At 44.0% G+C, this 25,982-nt stretch overlaps 1 protein-coding gene, 1 non-coding gene and 2 pseudogenes across 5 annotated transcripts in view; 3 read left to right on the forward strand and 1 right to left on the reverse strand.

Annotated features, from left to right (window-relative positions):
* Positions 1-2,127: 2,127 nt before the first annotated feature.
* CDC25A (cell division cycle 25A) overlaps positions 2,128-25,982 on the reverse strand; it is a 30,442-nt gene continuing 6,587 nt past the window's right edge. For 2 of the 4 annotated variants that reach the window (XM_010374720.2, XM_010374721.2), the window contains exons 6-15: positions 24,658-24,777; positions 21,770-21,904; positions 21,247-21,318; positions 17,919-18,092; positions 11,560-11,658; positions 9,561-9,623; positions 9,362-9,460; positions 8,010-8,140; positions 4,292-4,403; positions 2,128-4,044 (exon numbers count right to left, since the gene is read on the reverse strand). In XM_010374720.2, coding sequence (XP_010373022.1) covers positions 3,904-4,044; positions 4,292-4,403; positions 8,010-8,140; positions 9,362-9,460; positions 9,561-9,623; positions 11,560-11,658; positions 17,919-18,092; positions 21,247-21,318; positions 21,770-21,904; positions 24,658-24,777 — 1,146 coding nt within the window. In that variant the 3' untranslated portion in view covers positions 2,128-3,903. The remainder of the gene's footprint in view (positions 4,045-4,291; positions 4,404-8,009; positions 8,141-9,361; positions 9,461-9,560; positions 9,624-11,559; positions 11,659-17,918; positions 18,093-21,246; positions 21,319-21,769; positions 21,905-24,657; positions 24,778-25,982) is intronic. The other 2 variants (XM_010374722.2, XM_010374723.2) reach the window with 1 other exon arrangement.
* LOC104671342 lies at positions 5,731-6,349 on the forward strand (annotated as a pseudogene).
* On the forward strand, positions 24,271-24,332 carry LOC115892136. The gene has a single exon (XR_004052022.1). It is a non-coding gene; the product is annotated as a U7 small nuclear RNA (small nuclear RNA).
* LOC115898190 lies at positions 25,479-25,739 on the forward strand (annotated as a pseudogene).

Genomic DNA, 25,982 nt, shown 5'->3' on the forward strand with positions numbered 1-25,982 from the left:
AAACTAGCCGGGCGACCTGGCGGGCGCCTGTAGTCCCAGCTACTCGGGAGGCTGAGGCAGGAGAATGGCGTGAACCCAGGAGGCGGAGCTTGCAGTGAGCTGAGATCCGGCCACTGCACTCCAGCCTGGGCAGCAGAGCGAGACTCCGTCTCAAAAAAAAAAAAAAAAAAAAAAAAAAAAGAACTCCTGGGCTCAAACTATCTGCCCATCTTAGCCTCCCAAAATGCAGGGATTACAGGCATGAGCCACTGTACCTGGCTGGAAAATCTAGTTCAAATGCATTTGTTATTTATGAAGAAAGGCCCCAGAAGGAGAAGTGACTTAACTCCAGGTTCCTCTGCTGGAGAGATGTAACCTGAGTCACTATTGATTTATGCTTTGCCCTTTCTTGAGCCAAGTGCCCTTAATTGTGATAAGCAGAGAAATAAAAATCAAAGTGAGTCACAGATGAATGAGCACATAATGGAGATTGTTTTGTGTTAGAGATGGGGTCTCACTATATTGCCCAGGCAAGTTTTGAACTCCTGGGCTCAAGCAATCCTCCTGCCTCGGCCTCCCAAGTATCTGGGATTATAGGTGCACAATTTGTAAAGTTTGAAAACATGAGGCCGGGCATGGTGGCTCACACGTGTAACCCTAGCACTTTGGGAGGCCAAGGCAAATGGATCACCCGAGGTCAGGAGTTTGAGACCAGCCTGACCAACATGGAGAAACCCTGTCTCTACTAAAAATACAAAAATTAGTGGAGTGTGGTGGCATGCGCCTGTAATCCCAGCTACTTGGGAGGCTGAGGCAGGAGAATCGTTTGAACCCAGGAGGTGGAGACTGTGGTGAGCCAAGATTGCGCCATTGCACTCCAGCCTGGGCAACCAGAGTGAAACTCCGTCTCAAAAAAAAAAAAAAAAAAAAAAGGAAAAAAATATTTTGAATCTATCTTCTTGCTTAGGAAATAATCATAAGACCAGGGAAGGATAAGGGTTAACTTATGGGAGTTGGGTGCAGCTGAAGAATTTATGATGAAGTCAGGGTAGGCAAGGGGCTTCAGCTAAGCTGTTTGTTCTTAAGCTGGTGTGTGAAATGAGTGATTTTTTGTACATCTTTGTATACTTAAAAAATTTTTAATCTGAATCAGATCACACCTTGAATGGAATAGTTATTCCCAAAATTTAAAGTGAGTTAAGTTTTGCCCATGGTTTTGAGTTAACCAACTCTTGACCTTGTGGGTGTCCACACATAAATTTTTCTATAGTAAACGCACTTTCTGCATGGCAGACTTCCAGCTCTAGCAAGCAAGTTTCAGAGAGCGGAGGCATTCTAGCAAACAGAATCCTTACCTGATAGTGGAGCATAAATTGAGCTAAGGCTGAGGTTGCATCTTAGCATACGGTCTAAAGAGGTCAAGTTTCATTTTATAGGCCACAACAAAAAACCTTAAATTATCAAGAATGGGTTGACTTAATTTGTAATTTTAGGAAGGATAGGTCAGACAGGAAGCCAGCTGGCCTTTGCAGCAACCGAGGGAAGTATTACCTGTTCAAAGTAAACTTAAAAAAAATGGTGGCTCACATCTGTAAACCTAGCACTTTGGGAGGCTGAGGTGGGAGGATTGCTTGAGCCTGGAAGGTTGAAGCTGGAGTGAGCCAAGATCACACCACTGCACTCCAGCCTGGGCAAGAGTGAGACTGTCTCAAAAAAATCTATGTGTATATATAATATAATCAAATATGCCTGAACCCCTAGTTTTCCAACACATACATAAAGGAACACGTGTTTTCTATTCTGGGTGCCCCTCTGTGCTTCAGACCAATATATTTTGCCCCCAATAGCCCCCAGCATCCCTAGTTGTGTGTGGGCACTGCAGCCTCAACCTCCTAGCCTCATGTGATCTGCCTGCCTTGGCCTCCAAAAGTACGTGGATTACAGGCATGAACCACTGCAGCTGGCCACAGGCATGCTTTTTATGCGCCCATTTCATCTTGCAAATCAATCTGAACCACAAGTTTTTGGCCTTAGAGAGCTTCTTGAGGAAATATGGCTATCCGAAACAGTAATTTTAGCTAATGAGGTCCCAGGACCTTAAAGGGAAACGTAATTCTCCTTAAATCCATCAAGAACTAGGCAGAGAGCATGGGTTCAAGATCTTTTATTTTCAGAGCTTCCAACAGTTGGTTAGTAATGCTAGCTAAGCTGGTATAATCTGAAGGCCATCCCACCTTTCTCTTCAGGCACTCAACCAACAGAATCTCTTTCTTACGAACAAGTTCATTAACCAGTTGGAATCTGTCTCAATGCGCGTGTAGGAAGAAGTCCTCTCCCTCACATTTTTCCCAACAAGATTGTTTTATAGCCAAATGTAACTCAAACCCATAACACAGCAACTAGCCATCTCCAGTATCACTTGATTCCCACCCCCCCACCCCAAGAATAGGAAGTTGAGGTAAGGGGAGAGTCTCCTGTTTTAAGAAAAAACTGCCTACACCTCAATGAAGCCATGATGGTAAGGAGGCTGGCACCAGAAGGCGGGGATGAGTAGGCACTGAAACAGGCCTCTCTAGAATGAATGAAGTCAGCCCCAGCTCCTTGGATGAGGTGCTCTTTTGAAATCCCCACATCTCTGGGGTTAGATAAGGGACAACCGGTGATGATTCATCACTCCCTGTCTCTCAAATTAAAACATGATAAACCCAGAAAGTTTTACCTTCAAAATCCACCAAGCTCCCTCCTGAGAAAATTCTATCCAGTCATGTCCATGCCAGCACCCACCCCTTTCTCCTAATGCCCAGGGCTTCCAGCCCCTCTCCTCACCCTTGGGTGGCCCATCCAACACTGATTTGATACTCTTTGACTCATAATATCTTTTTTAAAAAATTAGAAAAAGCTATCAAACAATATCACAGCAACATAAGGAAGACATCAGTGGACATGCTCCTCCCCTATCCTGTGGAGCCCACCCAGCCCCACCCCACTTCCCTGGGAAACCTACACTGCAACATTCCAGCACTGAGCCGGGGGTGGCCCTGGACGCTGCCTCAAGTGCTTTCCTGACTGTGGCTCCTATACCAGCCAATGTCACGGAACTGGGGTGAGGAAGAGCAGGGCCACATCTCCCACCAAATAGATCTCAGTGGCCAGTGGTGGGTCTGGGAGATTTAGCTTATGTCAGGCAGCCAAACCTGGGTCCAACGCTCTCACCAGGACCTCAGTTCTTGGCTTAAATAGCAGCAGCCCCAGTACCACAGCGCTTCCTGGGGGTAACAGAGCACCTAGCTTTCTGTCCGATAACTTGTAACAGGATTGTATTTTCTTACCCCTTTCTTTTTCTTTTTTTTTTTTTTTAACTAAAAGCCGAGGTAGTCCATGGGATAATAAAACCCTACCTAGAATGGCAGTATTTCAACCTAATGAAGCAGTAAAGTAAGTCTCCAGGAGTTAGAAAAAAAATAAAGTGATTGATGAAGTTGAATAAATTAAAGATATGGATTATCCCACAAAGACCTTTCCTTCCCAGGTTGTCTTTGCTATTTGGCCAGCAGCATTTCTGTCTGTGTAACTTCTCTACTCCCCTCCGTCTCCTCTCCCCTCATGAGATGGCTGGAGCCCAAAAAGGCCCTGGCTGCTTCATCCCACTGTGGCTCAGAGCAGCTTGATGCGGTGCTCAGAACTGCGTTGTGGCACAGTTCTGATATGGACGGAGGACGTCTAACAGGGACAGAAGAGGCGTAGCCAGCAGGATTCCCTGGGCTCCAACCTTGGGAGTGTGGGAGGTAGGTTTAAGGCATGGAAGTCCCAGGCCCCCTCTCCAAATGTCACACAGCTGGCCCCTTTGCTCAAGTTTCTCTGCAGCAAAGAGGGTAAAGGGGGACAGAGGGAAGCTCGGGCTGCTGCTGGGTGGTCCTGCTGCCCTCAGAGCTTCTTCAGACGACTGTACATCTCCCTCTTGCTCTTCTCCCCTGCCCAGGTCCGGCTCTTGGTGCGGAACTTCTTCAGGTCTTCTTTAAAGTCCTCATGGTGCATGGGCCGGTAGCTAGGGGGCTCACAGTAAGACTGAGGGGACAAGAGAGAATGAGGTTAGAGTACACTTGCCTCACACCCACAACCTGGTTTCCTCTCTGCCTAGGGTTACAAGGCTGAAAGCGGCCAGGCAGACCTGGGCGGCCAGTTCTACAGGGGCTTACTTGGTGTTCAGCAGATACCCACCCCCTGGAAAGAAAGTCATGACTGCCCAGACAGATCCATTAGTCTACCACTGGGGGAAGGGGAGGAGGGATGCTCTCCACAGTCCCAGTCTTACCTGGCATTTCATAAAGAACTCCTTGTATCCCCCCTTCAGGACATACAGCTCAGGGTAGTGGAGTTTGGGGTATTCATTACCCAGGCGATCTCTCTCTCTCACGTACCGGCACCTAGTGAGGGGAAGGAAGCCCAAAGTCGGGTTAGCTTTTCCAGCACAGAGCAACACCCAGGCAACGCAGTCAAAGCAGCAGTTGTGGTCTAAGTCCCCCTTAAACACATCTTCCCAACTTTACATTGATTCTTAGAAACAATCAGTGCTAAGTTGCAAGTTCCTGGCCACGTGAGCAGCATTCACAGCCAGTGCCAGTAGATGGCCTCTTCCCCAACTTTCCTTTCTCCAACAGTCCTAGCGTCTGAGTCCGGCCCAGCACCTTCACCACCAGTTTGTGGCAAGTTTCACTATCTAAGCCAGCTTCCCCTTACTTTCTCCACCCCAGCCTTCTCTTCAGCTAGGCTCCCTCACTCACCTTCTTCTATGTAAGTGGGCTTCTTTCAGTGCCTTTTAAGGAGGCTGAGCTTGCTCCTGCCTCAGGGCCTGTTTCTATCCTCTACCTGGACTGAATGGTCTTCAATATCCAGCCAATGGCTGCTTACTGCCTTGCCCTTGGTGAAAAACCCCGAGGCCCCAAGTCCTTCAGAGGCCTACAGCTCATCACCCCTACTGCTGCTCTGCCCCTTGTTCATCCCACACGAGTCCCTGCGGCCCCACTACTGTTTCTCCAGCCTGCCTGGGAGCTCCCATCACTGGCCTTATTTTGCTCTGAAGCACCATTTTTTTTTTGAGACAGAATCTCGCTCTGTCACCAGGCTGGAGTACAAGGGTGTGATCCCAGGCTCACTGCAATCTCTGTCTCCCGGGTTCAAGCAGTTCTCCTGACTCAGCCTCCCGAATAGCTGGGACTACAGGCGCGTGCCACCGCCCAGCTGATTTTTGTATGTTTAGTAGAGACGGGGCTTCACCATGTTGGCCAGGTAATCCTTGAGATCCATCTGCCTTGGCCTCCCAAAGTGTTGGGATTACAAGAGTGAACCACCGCACCCAGTGACCTTTTTTTTTTGAGACAGAGTCTCACTCTGACGCCCAGGCTGTAGTGCACTGGCACAATCTCGGCTCACTGCAACCTCTGCCTCTTGGGTTCAAGGGATGCTCCTGCCTCAGCCTCCAAAGTAGCTGGGATTACAGGTGTCCGCCACCACGCCTGGCTAATTTTTGTATTTTTAGTAGAGACAGGATTTCACCATGTTGGCCAGGCTGTTCTTGAACTCCTGTCCACTCTGAAATGTTAAGTTCCACGAAGGCAGAGATTTTTGGTCTGTTTTGTTCACTGCTCTTCTCCCTCAATATCTAGAAAGGTATCTGGTACACAAGAGCCAAGAGTATCTGCTGATTTTCTCTTGAAACTCAGTGGTTTGGGGCCTACGGTAGCTGCTCTAGTCATGAGGGATGGGCAGCAGCTTCCTCAGCAGCACATAGGTTAAACCATTTGCCTGTGGTTAAAACGAGGTCGGCTGGGCACAGTGGCTCACACCTGTAATTCCAGCACTTTGGGAGGCTGAGGCAGTGGATCACGAGGTCAGGAGTTCAAGACCAGCCTGGCCAAGATAGTGAAACCCCCGTGTCTACTAAAAATACAAGAAATTAGCCGGGCGTGGTGGCGGGCGCCTGTAATCCCAGCTACTTGGGAGGCTGGGTCAGAGAATTGCTTGAATCCGGGAGGCGGAGGTTGCAGTGAGCGGCAGTAGCGCCACTGCACTCCAGCCTGGGCGACAGGGCAAGATTCCGTCTCAAAAAAAAAAAAAAAAGAAAAAAGTTCACCTGTGAATCTCAAATCTTTCCTCAGTGGATTAACAGAAAGCCAGTGATGGTGAAACTCAAGTGGGGAACAAAGTATAAGGGGTATCTGTAGATGGTGATATAAACATGCAGCTTGCAAATGCAGAATACAGAGATGGGGCGTTGTCTGTATATCTAGGTGAAGTTTTAATATGGTATGTCCTTTATATTAGAGGTTAAGTTAAAGAGGAAGATGGGGAAATGAGAGAATTGAGAGAATAGCATCTTTTGGGCTGGGCATGGTGGCTCACACTTGTAATCCAAGCACTTTGGGAGGCCAGGATTGCCTGAGCCCAGGAGTTTGAGACCAGCCTGGGCAACACAGTGAGACCCTGTCTCTACAAAAAATACAAAAATTAGCCAGGCATGGTGATAAATGTTTGTGGTGATGCATGTTTGTGGTCCTGGGAGGCTGAAGTGGGAGAATCACTTGAGCCTAGGAGGCAGAGGCTGCAGTGAGCTGTGCTCCTGCCACTGTACTCCAGCCTGGACAACAGAAACTGACCCTGTCTCAAAAATAAAAAAAAAAGAACAGCATCTTTTGTGGGTTTAAAACAAATTTATATGTATGTGTATGTGTGTCTAGTTTGTTTCAGGCCTGTAATCCCAGCACTTTGGGAGGCTGAGGCAGGTGGATCACTTGAAGTCAGGAGTTCGAGACCAGCCTGGACAACATAGCGAAACCCCGTCTCTACTAAAAATAAAAACATTAGCTGGGCATGGTGGCATGCGCCTGTAGTCCCAATTACTAGGGAGCCTAAGGCAGGAGAATTGCTTGAACCCGGGAGGTGGAGGTTGCAGTCAGCCGAGATCGCGCCACTGCACTCCAGTCTGGGTGACAGAGCAAGACTACATCTCAAAAAAAAAAAAAAAAAAAAAAAAAAATCTGGTGAGTGAATAATTCCATTCATGAATGACCATCCTTTGGAGACAGATGTTTGAAGGACTTATGACAGTCAAAAAGTGTCAAGTTCTACTGTAGTTGCCTGTGTGTAGAACATGTACATACAAATGTGACAAAATGTTAACAATTAATAAAATCAGGTGAAGTATATGCAAGTACAACCTCTGTGTGTGTGTGTGTGTGTGTGTGTGTGTGTGACAGAGAGACAGAGTCTCACTCTGTCACCTAGGCTGAAGTACAGTGGCATGATCATGGCTCACTGCAGCCTCGACCTGCCAGGCTCAAACGATCCTCCCACCTCCTATTTTTTGTAGAGGTGAGGTCGTGCTGTGTTACCAAGGTTGGTCTGAAACTCCTGAGCAAGTGATCCTCCCTTGGACCATCCTAGTTTAAGCTGCACTCTCTGTCTCACCTCTCTGCCTGTCCTCCTGTTTTCTTAGCATTTATATGGATCCCCACTTGGATCTCTGCTGCAGCAGGGTCCTTGTTGGTCCTGTTCGCTGTGGTATTTTTACTGTACTGTGCTTTACTGTAGTTACATTTTTATTGTCAGAGCCCGACACATACCAGGTTTACAATCCTTTTAGAATGGACACAATGACTGATGGGCAGCTCTTTGCCCCCTTTTTTTTCACCCTGAAATTGGTAATAATATCAAGTGTTTCAAAGCATCATATCATATCAGGTCTTACAGAGTGAGAATTTCACACTTTTCTGGCATTTGCATAAGGAATGGTTACTTTATACTTGAAGGAGGTCACATGAACAGTAGCCTCACAGGTCAGACTAAGGACAGTCGGGGAGACTGGAAGAGCCAAAGTTCACCTCAGGATAAAATTACATATGAAAATGGCTTGTTATGTGCAAGAGGTTGCTTGATATGCTAAAATATGCTCCAAGTGCAAGCCACAAACCACCATGTCCCACAAAAACAACATGGAGCCTCTGCCCCAGAACCCAGTTCCATGCAGCACTCACATGCGGGGACCTCTCTCAGAAGAAAACTCGCAGTGAAATACAACAATGACACGCTTGCCATCAGTAGGTACAATGGGCTTCTTCAGTAAGAAGTCTTCAACCTCTTCTTCCATGTGCAAGTTCACTGCACCCTATGAAGACAACAGAGACCCTTGGAACCTGCATGTTTCACACATGAAGTAATGATTCGGCAAGATGTAATGATTCATCAAAAATGATCTTTAAGTACACAAGACCAGTTTGTGATTTTTTCAGTTTTTCTGGCTGAAGAGCCCAGTAGACCATCTGGCACCTGTATCTCAATGGAGCTTTGTGGGTCCCTACACATTCATCATACAGTAATGCACATGAGAACTAGAAATGGGCAATTCAAATATGACTATGGTACACTTTATAGCTAGTTTTATAAATTTGGGGATTTTCAAAAGCTACAAGACAATGGCAAACAGTAACATCGTATTTAAAGTACCTCCTTACTATATTTAAACACTATTAATCGGGTAAAGCATTAAAATGGCAGGCCAGGCGCTGTGGCTCATGCCTGTAATCCTAGCACTTTGAGAGGCTGAGGTGGGCAGATTGCCTGAGCTCAGGAGTTTGAGAACAGCCCAGGCAACATGGTGAAACCCCGTCTCTACTAAAATCCAAAAAAAAAAAAAAAAAAAAAAATTTTAGCTGGGCGTGGCAGCATGCGCCTATAGTCCCAGCTATTTGGAAGGCTGAGGCAGGAGAATTGCTTGAACCCAGGAGGTTCCAGGCAGGGGATGCGGTGATCCGAGATCATGCCATTGCACTCCAGCCTGGCAACAGAGCAAGACTCCGTCTCCAAAAAAAAAAAAAAGATAAAAATGGCAAAATCAGTTCCTTTATTCTTGGGAACATGTGTCCCAACACACCCCTCCACCAGGCAGCCTGCTGAACAATCAACTTTGGAGGCATCACTAAGCCTGGCACAGACACCGGGACATGTTGCCAGAGATGGGCTTCTTCTCGTCAGGAGCCCTGGGGTGCTCAGACATTGGTACCCAAGCCTGTTAAATGCTACAAAACCCATTCTGGTCCCCTTGAATGACTTAAACATCAGTGGGTACCTCCTACAGGTGCCGTTGATAATGATGGTGTGAGGGACAAACATGAAGAGTAACTGTAGCACAAGGTGGTAGAGAGTATTGCAGACAAGGGAACATTCGTTAAGAGCACCCGGAATCAAATGCCTTCCACACTCACTGCATTGTTTCAAAATTCTAACAACTAGCATATGAGCTAAGCGGCCAAGTGTCACTGTCCTCCCCACTTTAAAACCACAGATCCTGTTTAGGGCTCCTTCTACAGCAAGTCTCAGGAATCCATACCTTGATGTGGCCTCCCTCGTATTCATATGGGTATCGACAGTCAATGATAACAAACTCTTTAATGAGGTTGGCAAACTTGCCATTCAAAACAGATGCCATCTGTTGAGAGAAAAAAGTTGAAGGAGAATCAACTTTGACCATCAGGAAAAACTAGATTCAAGTACCTGATGTGTGGTAGGTTCCAAAAGGATGGACTTACAATTTCTGGAGAGATGTATTTTAAATCCTGATGTTTCCCAGCAACTGTATGAAACAGGTAACCCTTAAAAAGAAAAAAAGATACTTAGAGAATCTGAAAGCCCATATAAATTCACACTTACACTGTTTGGCTGGCTGGTAGGAGGCACCTTTTAAAAAACAAACATTAATGGCTGGGCACAGTGGCTCACACCTGTAATCCCAGCACTTTGGGAGGCCGAGGCTGGTGGATAACCTGAGGTCAGGAGTTCGAGACGAGCCTGGCCAATATGGTGAAACCCCATCTCTGCTAAAAATACAAAAATTAGCCAGGCGTGGTGGAACGCACCTGTAGTCCCACCTACTCGGAAGGCTGGAGCGGGAAAATTGCTTGAACCTGGGAGGCGGAGGTTGCAGTGAGCTGAGATTGCACCACTGCACTCCAGCCTCGGTAACAAGAGCGAGACTCCGTCTCAAAAAACCAACCAACAAACAAGCAAACAATTAGTACACACTAGTTACTCTTCTAGTTACTTCATTAACATCTTGATATTTAATTTTCACACAAACCAATAAGGTATATTATCCCCGTTTTGACCACCGTATTCAAGGTTACCTAGCTAGTAAGGCATATTTAAATAAAGAAAGCTCAGGTAACCTCATTTTCCTTCTGCTTTTGTCAAGAATCCACATGTCAGTAGTTAGAGACTGTGAACAGCACTTAAACATACAGATTTCACTCATTTACTGAGCACCTGCTATGTCCAGCATGGGGCGAGGCACTGGGGATAGGAAAAAAAGAGACCTAGCCTAGCCTTGAGGAGGAAGATGTGCACATTAGCCATTACTCATTAGGGCGACTGGCTGAGTCAAGAGTTCATCTGTCCCCATGCACAGGCCCATTAAGACAAACGTAACCAGGCCTCAATTCAAGTCGAAAATTCCACTGAGTGTGATGGTGCATGCCTGTAGTCCCATCTACTTGGGAGGCTGAGGCAGGGAGAGCACTTGAGGCCAGAAGTTCGAGGCTACAGTGTACTAGGATAGCATGTGCGAATAGCCACTGCACTACAGCCTGAGCAACATAGTAAGACCACATCTCTCCCCACCAAACAAGAGAAGGTTCCAAAACTGAGGATGCAGCTGGGTCTTTGCTTGTTCTCTTCATTCTCCTTGTTCCTTTGAAACCCATTTAGGCTGAAATATCAATGGCCCAAGCCCATACGTTCCCCAACCCCCTAGCCAAGACAAACCCTTTTACTTCTCACGGACTGCTGTTTATGTTTACACCTCACTGAAATTTATTTCAGTCTACCATGTGGTACATGTAGTTCATGTCTTACCTTTCCAACCACATGCTAAATTCTTTGAGGGAAGGAACTGGGTCTTATTTTGGAATCTCTGACTAACACATAAGTGCTTCAATAAATGTTAACTAAATTAATGAATAAAACATTGATCTGGTAACCTTCAAGTCAAAATATGATTAAAGCTGCTATTGACACATTCCCTGTCCTAGCCTTGTATTTTACTGCAGCCAAGCCTTCATGTAGCGTATCAGGCTATTAGAAGATCTTCCTCTAGACTTTCTAGAGGGCCTTTTCCCTCAGTGGCCAAGCTTCTCTGAACAACGGAGAAATTCAGTCTCAATACTGGACCTTCTAAGATAACCTTTCAACATGCAGACTTGTAGTGAGGCTACAGATTTATTTCTGCTTTATACTATCCTGCTAATTACTATTTTTACAGTAACACAGTTCCCAGAGAGCCTGGTCTTTAGGTTATAATCAAGGTGGTTGGTGGACAGCTCCCTACCTAAAACGGCCCATCAGCAATAGGGAGATCTACAGTCTCAGAAACCAACATATACCTGATCATGAGAACCTAAGTTTGCTTCCCTACTTTTAACATTCTTTAACTGTGTCCTTTTGGAAGCACGCCAGGAACCACCCTGGGGAGGGAGACAGGCTGAGTGGGGTTCTAAATACCCACACTCACTCCTACACTCTGTTTGCAATTACCTTGGAGAAGTCTCCTATAAGGTCCCTTGGGTCGTTGTCCAAAATGTTTTCAATGGTTCCTTTGGGGGAAGATGCCGGGGATAAAGACTGATGAAGCGTCTGTAACAAATCAAAGGTAGAGAATGAGACAAGGGTTCTGAATGGAACTTCTGAAAACATTCACTTGGAGCATGTCTCGAGGAGACTGAAATGTTAATGCCTACATTTAGTATGAAGTTTTTCTTTTATTGAATCTGGAGTGAACAAAAATGAATGTGGGTTATTGACTAGGTCTCCTATTATTCCAGTGTCTAACTGAATTGCTCTGAAACTAAATTTGCCTTCCTTTTTTTTAAAAAAAAAAGTGGGGGGCCAGGTGGTTAGGCTGGGTGCGATGGCTCATGCTTGTAATCCCAGCACTTTGGGAGGCCCAGGTGGGTTAATCGCTTGAGCCCCGGAGTTCCAGACCAGCCTGGGCAAGGCAGGTGAATCGCTTGAGCCCAGGAGTTCCAGACCAGACCACACAGCAAGACCCTGTCTACACACACACATACATACACACACACACACACACACACACAAGCTCGGCATGGTGGTGTGTGCCTATAGTCCCAGCTACTTGGGAGGCTGAAGTGGGAAGATCACCTGAGCCTGGGGAGGTCGAGGCTACAGCGAGTGGTGATGGTGCCACTGCACTCCAGCCTGGGTGACAGAGGGAAACTATCTCCAAAAAAAGAGAAAGAAACAAGGGGGGTTAAAACTAGGACTAAGTTTAGAAAAGTATGTCTTAGCTTTTTTTTTTTTTTAAGACAAGTCTCGCTGTCGCCCAGGCTGGAGTGCAGTGGTGTGATCTTGGCTCACTGTAACCTCCGCCTCCCAGGTTCAAGCGATTCTCTTGCCGCAGCCTCTGGAGCAGCTGGGACTACAGGTGTGCACCACCATACCCGGCTAATTTTTGTATTTTTAGTAGAGAGAGAGTTTCACCATGTTGGCCAGATGGTCTTGAACTCCTGGCCTCAGGTGATCCGCCTGCCTTGGCCTCCCAAAGTGCTGGGATTATAGGTGTGAGCCACCGCGCCTGGCCTACGTCTTAGCTTTATTCAATGAGAAGAGGAAGCCAGCTGTTAAAGGGATAATTTGAGCAATAGGACAATACGTGCAATACACAGAACCACATCAAATGTTTTAATCCACGAATTCCTAATTATTATTGAAAAACAACTGTAAGTCTTGCTTTCAGCTTTGGAAGATGCTTGGTAGGGCATTATTTGGAAACTGGCAAATAGAGATCCAGTATTCATCCTGCCTTTCCCAAGGGTAACCACAGTGTTTGATGACTATAAGTTTCTCTTTATAGATATATTCTAGCTAATTCATGAGGAAAGAACATAAAAACTGCAGTATCATCTTTCTGAAACCTGGTGAAATGAAGTAAAAAATCTGGGCAGCAATCACCAATGGCTGCCCGGCACATTATACCTCCTGATCAAAGTAGACAAAATCACCTATGTGATATTCTTGCCAAACAAATAAAACTGGATTTCAATCCATCCTTTCCAGAGTTAGGTTTTTAAGGCAATATAGGGGATGGAAGACAATGTCTGAAGACTCCACAGGACTGTGGGAACCTTTGCAGGACAAATGACTTGAGCACTTCAACAAATAAAAATATGCAAGAGGGAAACAGATGGAGCACTGAAATCTGAAGAGTAAGAGGCCTATTGACTTTATTTGGATCCAGATTTTAACAAACTGTAAAAGTACTTAGGAGACAACTGGGGAAAACTGAACCCAGACTGGATATTTGACATTTGATAATAAGAAATTTAGCTCTGCCAGGCGTGGTGGCTCACACCTGTAATCCCAGCATTTTGGGAGGCCAAGGGGAGCGGATCACTTGATGTCAGGGGTTCGAGATCAGCCTGGCCAACATGGTGAAACCCCGTCTCTACTAAAAATATAAAAAATTAGCCAGGCATGGTGGTGGGCGCCTGTAGTCCCAGCTACTCGGGAGACTGAGGTGGGAGAATTGCTGGAACCTGAGAGGTGGAGGTTGCAGTGAGCGGAGATCGAGCCATGGCACTCCAGCCTGGGCGACAGAGCAAGACTCGGTCTCAAAAAAAAAAAAAAAAAAAAAAAAAGAAACCAGAAATTTAGCTCTGTATGATATGTTTGTAAGAGGAAAACACCCCACCAAACTCAAAGTATTTTTCTTATTCCCTCACTCAACAACAGCAGAAGACAGAGACTTGTTACCCCTAGATATGAGGGGATTTCTCCCTACCAGCAAGCAAGCAAGCAGTTTTGCAGTGGAAAATAGCTGGGTATTGTCCAATTCAATTCTGACACTATCTACCTGGAGAGTATCAGATCAGGAAGTTGAGGGCCCAGTCCTCAAAACCGCACCACCCTTCAGACACCAGTTGGGCCTCTGGAACTTCTGATCTACTACCACCAGCTTTAAGTGGGGGTTCCCATGACCCCTTCTTTGGGTTTAATTTGCTAGAAGTGGCTCATAGAACTCAAGAAAACACATTTACCAGTTTATTAGGAAGGATATTCAAAGGATACAGAAGAGATGCATAGGGTAAGGTACGGGAGAAGGGACATGGAGCTGCCATGCTCTCCTTGGGTGCCCCAACCTTCAGGAACCTCCATGTGTTCAGCTATCCAGAAGCTCTCTGAACCCTGTCCTTTCAAGGTTTTATGGAGGCTTCATTACATAGAAATGATTGATTAAACCACTGGACATGAGTGATCAACTTGACCTTTAGCCCCTCTCCTCTCCCTAGAGACTGGAGTGTGGGGCTGAAAGTTCCAACCTCTAATCATGTCTCTGTCTTTCCAGTGACCAGTCCCATCCTGAAGCTATCAATCATCAGCATACAAAAAGATATGACTTTGGATATTCCAAGGATTTTAGGAGTTATATGACAGGAGAAGGGGAGGAAGACTAAATAAATATTTCATAATATCAGGTATGATAACTGTACTCAAGCAATGCTTGACATTTTCTCCACAATGAAATTTAAAATACTTTATATTTAAAATATTGTTTTAAATTAAAATATATGAAAATAAACCAAAACATGAGGGCCAACATATATACATAATAATTATTAACAGTATTATTTTATCCAAGAAAAGTTTTACAAATATGGAAATAAAAAGGTCAATCTCTATTATGGTAAAAGAAAATGAATATTCTGGCCGGGTGCAGTGCCTCACACCTGTAATCCCAACACTTTGGGAGGCCAAGGAGGATATATCATCTGAGGTCAGGAGTTCAAGACCAGCCTGGCCAACTTGGTGAAACCCCGCCTCTACTAAAAATACAAAAAAATTAGCCAGGTGTGGCAGCGGGCACCTGCAATCCCAGCTACTCAGGAGGCTGAGACAGAGAATTGCTTGAACCAGGGAGGCGGAGGTTGCAGTGAGCCAAGATCCTGCCACTGCACTCCAGCATATCTAAAAAAGAAAGAAAAAGAAAATGAAACCTTTTTTTTTTTTTTTTGAGATGGAGTCTCACTCTATCACCCAGGCTAGAGTGCAGTGGCATCTCTGCTCCTGCAACCTCCGCCTCCCAGGTTCAAGCGATTCTCCCGCCTTAGCCTCCTGAACAGCTGAGATTACAGGCGCACACCACCACACCCAGCTATTTTTTGTATTTTCAGTAGAGAAGGGGTTTCACCATATTGGCCAGGCTGGTCTGGAACTCCTGACCTTGTGATCCACCTGCCTTGTGCTCCCCAAGTGCTGGGATTACAGGCGTGAACCACCGCACTCAGCCTGAATATTCTTAAATATTGATAGATACTGTCTGACATGTATACAATGTAAAGTTTCATAAATGTTCTTGCCCTTATAACCCAGAATTTCATTTTTAATTAGAAACAAAAGGAAAATCAGGGAAAGGGAGATTCTAAATGTCCAGAAGATTAGATTTATTCAATTATTTATAGTATACTTGAAAGTTGAAACACTATCAGCCAGGTGCACTGGCCCGTGTCTGTGGTCCCAGATACTTAGGAGGCTGAGGTGGGAGGACTGCTTGAGCCCAGGAGTTCAAGGCCAGCCTCTTTTCTACAAAACCTCTTTTCTACAAAAAATTTTTAAAAAGATTTTTTAAATTAACTGGGCATGGTGGTGCATGCCTATAGTCCCAGCTGCTGGGGGGGCTGAGTGGGGAGGAGTGCTTGAGCCCATGGAGGCTGTACTGAGCTGTGATTGTGCTACTGCACTCCAGCCTGAGCAACAGCACTAGACCCTGTGCCCCCCACAAACAGAAAGAACAAAAACCAAACAACTCTCCCCAAACAAAAATACTATGCAGCTATTAAAATATTCTTTCAGAACAATACTTTAAAGAGAAAATGTTCATAAAGCATTAATAACAAAAGCAGATACAATAAGGCAGTAGGCCTAAATGTTTTCTTAGCTGTCATCTCTAACCTTTTAAAACTGCAATTTACTTAAACCTTTTCATGCCACAGAAAACACAGTTCACCATTTTATAATGCTTAATACCAAACCTCAATATAAGGACAATGTAATGAAGGAAAAACATACAAATAAACCAGTGTTTTGTGTGTCTAGCCACAGAATAAACAGAATAACATAAAGGACCATAGGATTTAGGCCCAGACAACCATCACACTAGCTCACCCATGCCAGATGCTATGTCTAACACCTATAATCCCAGCACTTTGGGAGGCCAAGGTGGGAGGATTGCCTGAGCCCAGGAGTTTCAGACCAGCCTGCGCAACACGGTGAAAGCCTATCTCTACAAAAAATACAAAAATTAGCTGGGTTTGGTGGCACACACCTATAGTTCCAGCTGCTTGAGAGGCTGAGGTGGGAGGATTGCTTGAGCCTGGGAGGTGGAGAGTGCAGTGAGCTGAGATCATGCCACTGCACTCTAGCCTGGGTGACAGAGACCCTGTCTCAGAAACAGAAAACAACAAAACAGCCTATACAACTATGACCAATGCAATGAATTAACTTGAAGAATTAGACAGACCTTTATAAAAATCAAGTATTTAATAGGCCATGATAGGTCTGGATTAAAAGGAAATAAAATATCTACAACAAATGATAATAAAAACATTTCAGGTCAAAAGTTATGAGACAAATCTAAAGCAGTGGGAAATTCATAGATTCAAATAGATTTATCCAGAAATAAGAAAATTAAAAACAAACGAGTTAACCATTCAACTCATGAAGCTGGAGACAGCAACACAGCAAGCCTGCACTCCCGAGGCAAAGGACAGCCTACTGAGGCAGAAGACTTTTCAACAATAATCATTCTACTACAGTCAACACAGAAACAATTATGGCCAACAGCAAGCGGGGGCCTCCACCTTTGCCCAGCTGTCATACAGTGCCCCAGTCACCACTCTACTGGGATGGAATGAACTTCCGCTCCCTCCCAGCAATAATGAGACAAGTCCCCACCTAAGGTGTCAATGGAGTTTGTGCTGGGGAACCCGGACTTCCACCCACACCTTTCTTGCAGTATCAGAGAAGGCCTGCTAAAACATAAGATTTACATAGACCCAAGACTCACAAATATACAGGAGACAACGGAAAAATCACTGGTCATACCAAGAACCAGAAAAATCCCAACTTGAATAGGAAAAGACAATCAACTGATGCCAATACTATGAATGGATGTTGGATTTGTCTGATTTTAAAGCAGCCATCTTAAAAATGCTTCAACAGGCAATTATGAACATACTTAAAGCAATTGAAAAACCAACATGAGGCCGGGTGCGGTGGCTCAAGCCTGTAATCCCAGCACTTTGGGAGGCCGAGACGGGCGGATCACGAGGTCAGGAGATCGAGACCATCCTGGCTAACACGGTGAAACCCCGTCTCTACTAAAAAATACAAAAAACTAGCCGGGCGAGGTGGCGGGCGCCTGTAGTCCCAGCTACTCGGGAGGCTGAGGCAGGAGAATGGCGCAAACCCGGGAGGCGGGGCTTGCAGTGAGCTGAGATCCGGCCACTGCACTCCAGCCTGGGCCACAAAGCGAGACTCCGTCTCAAAAAAAAAAAAAAAAAAAAAAAAACCAACATGAAAATAGCCAAGTATCAGTCAGGCGTGGTGGCTCACACTTGTAATCCCAGTGCTTTGGGAGGCCAAGGCAGGAGGATCACTCGAGGCTAGGAGTTCAAGACCAGCCTGAGCAACATAGCTAGATCCCATCTCTATTAAAAGAAACACACACACACACACACACACACACACACACACACACACACACACACAAAACCCTAGCAAATCTTATCTAAGAAAATAAATGAACCACTAAGTGGAAGTTTTTAGAACTGAAAAATACATTATCTGTGCTAGAGCAAAAAGGAACCTAGGAAACTAACCTCGTGGGCCTTCTCTGGACTAGTTGACTCTTTGGGATTGGCCCCAGACATGCTCTTCCTCCTCTTTGTATTTCCAGGTGGAGACTCCTCTTGAGATCGTTCTGGTCTCTTCAACACTGACCGAGTGCTGGAGCTACACAGGGAAGGGGAGTCAAACAGCTTGCATCGGTTGTCCTTACAGGAAAAAAAACAGACAGACCCATCTTTCATTAAAACCTGTTCACTTGAATGGTAAGACAAATAAACCATTCTAAATTAGCAAACGGACACTGCTGATCCCTCTAGTCCTAGCAACTCTCATAGGGCCTGGCACATAGCAGGCACTGAGCACTTAGTGCTCAATGAATATATACTCAGCTGACATTATATACAGACGAGTAAAACATCCTTTGCCCTCACAAAAACTTTAAATAATCCTGCGTCAAGAGAAGTGCGACCTTCCAGTCAGGAACACATTTTTGGCTTGCCTATCTTCCCCTCCATTTTATTACTTGCACCTTGCTTAAGCAGCTCAACGGGTTTAAATACCCCACCTAAATCCAGAAAAGACGCACAGTAGCCAGGTTATAATAAAAATGGGGGCATCATCGGTTAAGGTATAGTTAAGATGGTAAATTTGGAGGGAGTGGGGATGGGCTAGTAGCAAATGCCTTTCAAAATTGTGTTCAAAGTCTTTTTTTCTACTGGTCTTTTAAAGACTAATTTCCCAGGCTGGGCATCGTGGCTCATGCCTGTAATCCCAACACAGTGGATCACTTGAGGTCAGAAGTTCAATACCAGCCTGGCCAACATGAAGAAACCCCGTCTCTATTAAAAATACAAAAAAATCAGCCAGGCGTGGTGGTGCTTGCCTTTAATCCCAGCTACCCAGGAGGCTGAGGCACGAGAATCACTTGAAGCCAGGAGGTGGAGGTTGCAGTGAGCTATGATTGCACCATTGCACTCCAGCCTGGGTGACAGAGCAAGACTGTCTCAAAAAAAAATAAAGACGAATTTTCCAGAGTCCAAGGGGAAGCCAACCTGACCAGCGGTAGAGAGAATCAGCTCTCTAAACGCATCTCAGCCTATTCTCGACTCCGTGTGTCTTGGTCTGGCTTTTCCTTCTGCACAGAATGTCCTTTCACGTCTCAGTAAACCATTCATTTTCAAGTTGATGCTAACATTTTTTTAAATTTTTTTTTTTCGACGGAGTCTTGCTCTGTCGCCCAGGCTGGAGTGCAGTGGCGCGATCTGGGCTCACTGCAAGCCCCACCTCTCGGGCTCATGCCATTCTCCTGCCTCAGCCTCCCGAGTAGCTGGGACTACAGACACCCGCCACCACCCTCAGCTAATTGTTGTTTTTTTTTTTTTTTTTTTTTTTTTTTTTGTATTTTTAGTAGAGATGGGGTTTCACTGTGTTACTCAGGATGGTCTCGATCTCCTGACCTTGTGATCCGCACGCCTCGGCCTCCCAAAGTGCTGGGATTACAGGCACAAGCCACTGTGCCCGGCCGATGCTAACATTTCAATGTCACTTCTTTGAAATCTTCCTGATAGTCCCCAATGGAACGGATCACTCCCACATCTGCTCCCAGAGACCAGGGATTTTCTCCCTCTTTTATCTGAGTTTATTTTCCATTACGGCTCCCAGCAATGGTTAGTCTGTAACAACCATTTATGGAAGAAATTTCCCCACTATTAAGAGCTTACAAGCCAATGCTTATGATTTTAAAATCAAATCTATACAATTAATAGCCACTTCCAAAATGTTCTCACATTTTATGTAATTATATGCCTATCAAAATGACCTGGTAAATTTACTCATAACATGTGTACTGGGTTAACATATTTTTTCAAAAGTTATGCACATGAATGTACTATAATCCATAAGTGATCTCAAAATTGTAGCTTGGCTGGGTGCGGTGGCTCATGCCTGTAAACCCAGCACTTTGGCAGGCAGGTGGGTGGATCACCTGAGGTCAAGAGTTTGAGACCAGCCTGGCCAACATAGCGAAACCTCATCTCTACTAAAAATACCAAAAAAATTAGCCGGCAGTGGTGGCATAAGCCTGTAGTCCCAGCTACTCAGGAGGCTGAGGCAGGAGAATCACTTGAACCCAGGAGGCAGAGGTTGCAGCAAGTCACGATTGCACCACTGTACTGCACTCCAGCCTGGGCAACAGAAGGAGACTCTGTCTCAAAAACAAAACAAACAAACAAAAAAACTGTAGCTCATTTGTTCTATAATTATAGTTCAGGTTATTGATAATTAAAAAATACGAACTTATCAATTTAGATGTGTACCTAAGGGTGTATATCTCTGAATATACAGGTGTATATATCTGTGTAGGAACATTCTTGCTTCTAACTTTGAAAGTATCCCTATGATAAAAACACGAATCTAGTGTGTGTATATATATATATGTGTGATTTTGAATATATATACACACATACACTATAGAATCTATATCTATACTATGCTTTCTGTTTGAAAGTATCCCTATGATGGAAACACAAATCCATACTGTGTGTGTGTATATGTGTGTGTGTGTCTGTGTGAGTATGTATGTGTGTGTATATATATATAAAGAAATTATTTCTAAAATTGAAAATATCTACCTGAAAATATCCAGCCTCAGGTAGGTATTTTCAATTAAAAAAAAAAAAAAAAAAAAATCCAGCCAGGCACAGTGGCTGTAATCCCAGCACTTTGAGAGGTTGAGGTGGACAGATCACCTGAGGTCAGGAGTTCGAGACTAGCCTGGCCAACATCGTGTAACCCTGTCTCTACTAAAAATACAAAAATTAGCTGGGTGTGGTGGCAGGCACCTGTAATCCCAGCTACTCGGGAGGCTGAGGCAGGAGAATCACTTGATCCTGGGAGGCAGAGGTTGCAGCGAGCCAAGATTGTGCTATTGCACTCCAGACTGGGCAACAAGAGCAACTCCGTCTCAAAAAAAACAAAACAAACAAAACAACAACAAAAAAACCCTGTGAGTTACTGTTGCTTGTCTAATTTTATGCTAGGTTCTGTGGAATATAAATGAGAATAACCTTAAAAAAGTAAAGTCTTCAGGCTAAAAAGGCTTCAGATAGGCTTTTTTCAAACTGACTAGATGATAAAAGCCAGGAATGACCATGGTCGCGCCTAACCCACACTCCTTATAGATCAGGAGACATGCAGAGAGATATCATCACTAAAGGTTTGTAGGTAGCCAAAGTGAGGCCTAAAACCCAGATCCCCAAATCCTATCATTCATTTCAATCTTTGGCTATACTCAACTAAGGACTACTCTGTCCAGTGCCCCAATCACTCAGGGCTTCCTCCAGACACATTAAAACAACTCACAAGGTTTGTAGTTCTCATGACGAGAGGAGCTGTCCAGAGGCTTGCCATGCATGAGGGGGTCTCCTCCTCATTCTAAAAAACAGAAAAATTGATTTTAAAAAGATCCTGTAGAGACTAACATTAGTTTAAATGCTTTAGGTGTGTTTCTCCCTGAAGAATACCAGATAGGCCTGGATAGGAAGTATCCTTAATGTACCATCCTATACCATTCTGATTTCATGTTTCTTGTATATAAACTGCATATAGACTGATTTCATGTTTCTTGCATATAGACTGTTAGTTAGCTCCTTCAGGGTAAGAAGGATCATATGTCTTCTTTTGACACCCCCATCCCCCAACCCAAAGGATTTAATAAGGCTGGTAGCCCTATTATTAAATGAATTATCACCAAATGAACAAAAGTATCAGCTAAGCAAGCCCCGGGGAATTGTTGTTGCTGTTCTTTTTCACATCACATGACTTCTCCAGAGGTAATTAGTAGAATAGATAGGAACACACATACACACACACGCACACACAGTACCTTCAGATTCTCTCTGTCGAGAAGGTCTACAAAGCCATCATCCTCATCAGACAAAGTGGCTGTCACAGGTGATTGGGGTGTAAAAAGAGGAATGAAATTCCCTGGTTCACTGCTATTTCTTTCATTTGAGGAAAGCTGTAAGACAAAATTCATGGATTAATAATAAATGAGAGTTCTGGTCCACTTTGATTTCCTTGAATGGGTCACTAGTTTCTATGATGAAAACATACTATGTACTTGTTACACAAAGTAATATTTTAGCAATTACTGATTATAGGAAAATGTATCCCAAGATTATAAATGATTTGATTTCCACACACAGCCCTGAGTAGTCAGTAGCCTTCACAGAGAACTCTTGCCAGAAGCAATTCACTTTATAATGGGTACTAGAGATAGCCTCTTGTGAAGAATAAGGTTTCTTTTATTAGGAGGTTGCATCAGTGAACACCGGATCAGCATTGAGGACTGTGACAGTATGAGAATCTACTGAAATGAGTTAGGGCCAGCAGATGCAAATCTCTATTGAGAGCATAAAATGGCCTAGAGAACGCACTTATATATAACTTCAGTTCTGACAGGGGGGAATAAAAGGTAACTTCCTTCTATAAAATCTATCCTCGTTCTTTAGACTTGGGATTTAAATGCTGCTCAGTTTTTAAATGAGGAATTACTGTGTGCCAGATACTACAATATAGTCTTTATACATATAATCCAATAGAAGCCTCACAATATACTAAAGGTAGCTAATCCTTTCCTTTTCCTTTAGCAAATCAGGAAACTCGTGCTTAAGAGAGGTTACCAAGATTATACACCTCATGTGTTTGACTCCAAAATCCAAACTCTTCTCACTACACTATCTCCCTAGGAGAAAACCATTCCCAGAATTAAAATGGCAGTAACTCATTAGCCAACCTATAGTCATATTTTTTTTGGGAAACCTCTAAACATGGAATATAGAAAATTTAGAAAAACTGCTCATAAATCCACACCTGGAGATAAATCCTACTAATACAAACACTGCTAATACTGAAATATTTATTTTCTAGGCACTTTCAAATTCAGAAAAAAAGCTTAGAGTTTTTTCACAGTAGCAGGGTAGTCCCAATGTTATGCCCTACAAGTAATCCTTAAAATCCAAATCTCTTTGGGGTATGAATCTGTTGTAAATTAAGTGGCCCTCCTCCAAGTTTCTGAGTGGATCATGCACTGAGGAATCCTCTCTGCAGCTGGCCTATTCTAGTTCTGGCATTAGATTTGCTTCACAATATAAAACAAGTTCTGGGCAGTCTCTAGTCCTCCCCAAGTGCACCTGACCACACTCTGGGAAACGGCAAATTTTTTTAGCCAGCTGAGCCTAGGAGTAGATAACTTTATTATAGGGAAGTACCTTTATCACGAAAGCTCACACTATATCACACCAACTTTTGTGAGGTAGGTTCTGGGATCCCTAGGTGCAGATATGATACGGGCTCTAGTCGCTAAGCATATACCAAACATATTGTTTCTGGTATCCAACTCTTAAAGCGTTACTGTGTACTTGGGAATTTAGAGATTGCTTATTGAGACAGGAATTCATCGTCCAGGCTGGAGTACAGTGGTCTGATCATAGCTCACTGCAGCCTCGAATTCTTGGGCTCAAGCAATCCTCCCACTTCAGCCTCCCAAGTAATTGGGACTATAGGAACAAGCCACTACACTCTGCTTATTTTTTAACTTTGTACAGATAGGGTCTCATTATGTTACCCAGGCTTGTCTTGAACTCCTCCTGACCTCAGGTGATCCTCCCACCTCGGCCTCCCAAAGTGCTGGGATTACAGCCATGAGCCACGGCACCCAGCCAGAGATCATTAAATCCTGGTTTCCCACTTAGGTATATCCTTTGGTAAATCATCCAGACCTCTCTAGTGGTACTTTCCTGATCTGTTCAAGTGGGTTAACTCCACTTACTTCACAAGACAAGAACATATAAAAGTGCTTTGTGCAAATGATAGACTGAGTTAGCAACACTGGCTGAACCTCAGAACACAAACCAGACTGGAAAGGTGTATTTTCAGATTTAAGATCCTAGGTAAACCTGCAAGCCAAATGTGGTCATCCTGCTCAAGTTGGGCCTCTTCAATCTATAGATGCTATCAGTTAATCCAATTCAGACCAACAGCAGGAAACTTTGGAAGGAATGACAGTCCCTGTCTGGCAAATACATAGCCCTGAAACAAGTGACCCCAAAACTGCCCAGTAGCCTGAGCGTTCACTGGAATCTATAGTAGTTCTTAAAAAAAAAAAAAAAAAAAAAGAGATGTGGTCTCACTGTGCTGCCCAGGACTCAAGTGATCCTCCTGTCTCAGTTTTCCAAAGTGCTGAGATTATAGGCATGAGCCATGGCACCTGGCCCATAACTGTTCTTAACAAACCACCTTTGGAAGAAGTCAAGTGCTCTCTCTCCAGCTCTTTGATAAGCACTTAGAATGCATACTAAAAGAGCAAGTTTTAAGTAAGAGATCTAGTGTTACGGCTCTTTTAAAATTTGTCTTGCAGGCTTTCCAGTTTTTGCCAGAAAGCCCTTAAACAAACAAACAAACAAAAAAAATAGTAAGAGATCTAATCCCACATACATACATTTAGGATGACCCAGGATTTCCCAGATTAACAAGGTCAAATATTCCTTGCACAACTCCAATATTTCAAACACCATCTCCCACTCTTCCTACCGCCTGTCTGTTCTTCAGACACAGCAAAACCACCAAGAATGCTTGACAGTCTAGTTTCAAAATACAAAGTCAAGGTAAAGGCAGCTAGTGCTACTGTAGTGCCTTCAATTCTGGATGAAAGAAGGTGTTTTAATCCTTTCTTCCTGTCAGGAATTCCCCTATGAAAGCCAGAGCACATACCATCCAAGCTGGGGCAGAGTTCTGCCTCTGTGTGAAGAGATCTTTACCCTCCTGGAGTCCATGAGAGTGCAGGCAGCCACGAGATACAGGTCTTACTGGCTTCTTAAACTCAAAGGCTTCCTGCAAGACACAGTCGAGACATCTACTGTCCATGAAAACCAACTCAAGCCTCAGCTTGGGTGAAAGAGGCAAGGAAGTGGGCACTGTTCACCTTTCTGCCTTCAAATTAAAATTTCACCTAATTCCAACAATGGATCTCTGTAACTAAGAATATCCAAGGCTCTGTCAACAGCTAACTTCTAAAGTAACATCTTTTTCTTGCCATACTGTATTTCCTAACACCAGTATCAGCCAAATATACAAAACATGATAAATAAGCTAAATCACAATGTTTCTGAAATCTAGAGCAAAAATAAATAAAATCTAATATAATTGCCTATGAATAGTTGTCAAAATTTTCCATCTAGATCCATCTGTTTCAGGGCTTCTTAGCTCCAGCTCTTCCTACCAACTGAGGTAATTTTTTCTACTTAAAATTATTATTCTATTCTATACTAAAAGCAATGAAAAAAAAGCCCTACTGGTTTACTCAACATGGACGATTCTTACAAGCATAATGTGTTAAAGCCAGATATGATAGAATATATATTGTATGATTCCACTTTATGAAATGAAAGCACTCACAGGCCCCCTGCCCTAAAATATTCACTTAAGAACTCATAATTAAAAAAAAAAACCAAAAAAAAAAAAAAAAAAAAAAACACCTCATAATTAAGTGTTAAAAGCAGTAATGGCTAGCACTGGCATGGGTGGCTGAGTTCCCCGTTGCCCTTGGTCTCGGGGTCACTGTTGGCACTGAGGCTGCAGCTATCATGGTGAACTTATTTCAGATTGTGCGGGACCACTGGGTTTATGTTCTTGTCCCTATGGGATTTGTCATTGGATGTTATTTAGACAGAAAGAGTGATGAATGGCTAACTACCTTCCGGAACAAGAGTATGTTATTTAAAAGGGAATTGCAACCCAGTGAGAAGTTACCTGGAAGTAAAGACTGGCTGAATTACAGAATGTTCATATTTTAAAGTTCTGAGAGAAATAAAAACGTTCAGAACCAAAAAAAAAAAAAAAGCAGTAATGGCTAACATTACAGTGATTTCTACGCCAACACAGTACTAAGTACTTTCTGCGCAGTAACTTTTTAACCATCAAATACAACCTGATTGTCCCGATTTTACAGGTGAGAAAACTAGACCTTGCAGGTTAAGCAATGTGCCCAAAATATTGAAGTAAAACAGAACAACTCCAGAGTGAGCGCTCTTTAACCA

The sequence above is a fragment of the Rhinopithecus roxellana genome, chromosome 1 (genome assembly GCF_007565055.1).
Source record: "Rhinopithecus roxellana isolate Shanxi Qingling chromosome 1, ASM756505v1, whole genome shotgun sequence".
Taxonomy (NCBI): Eukaryota; Metazoa; Chordata; class Mammalia; order Primates; family Cercopithecidae; genus Rhinopithecus; species Rhinopithecus roxellana.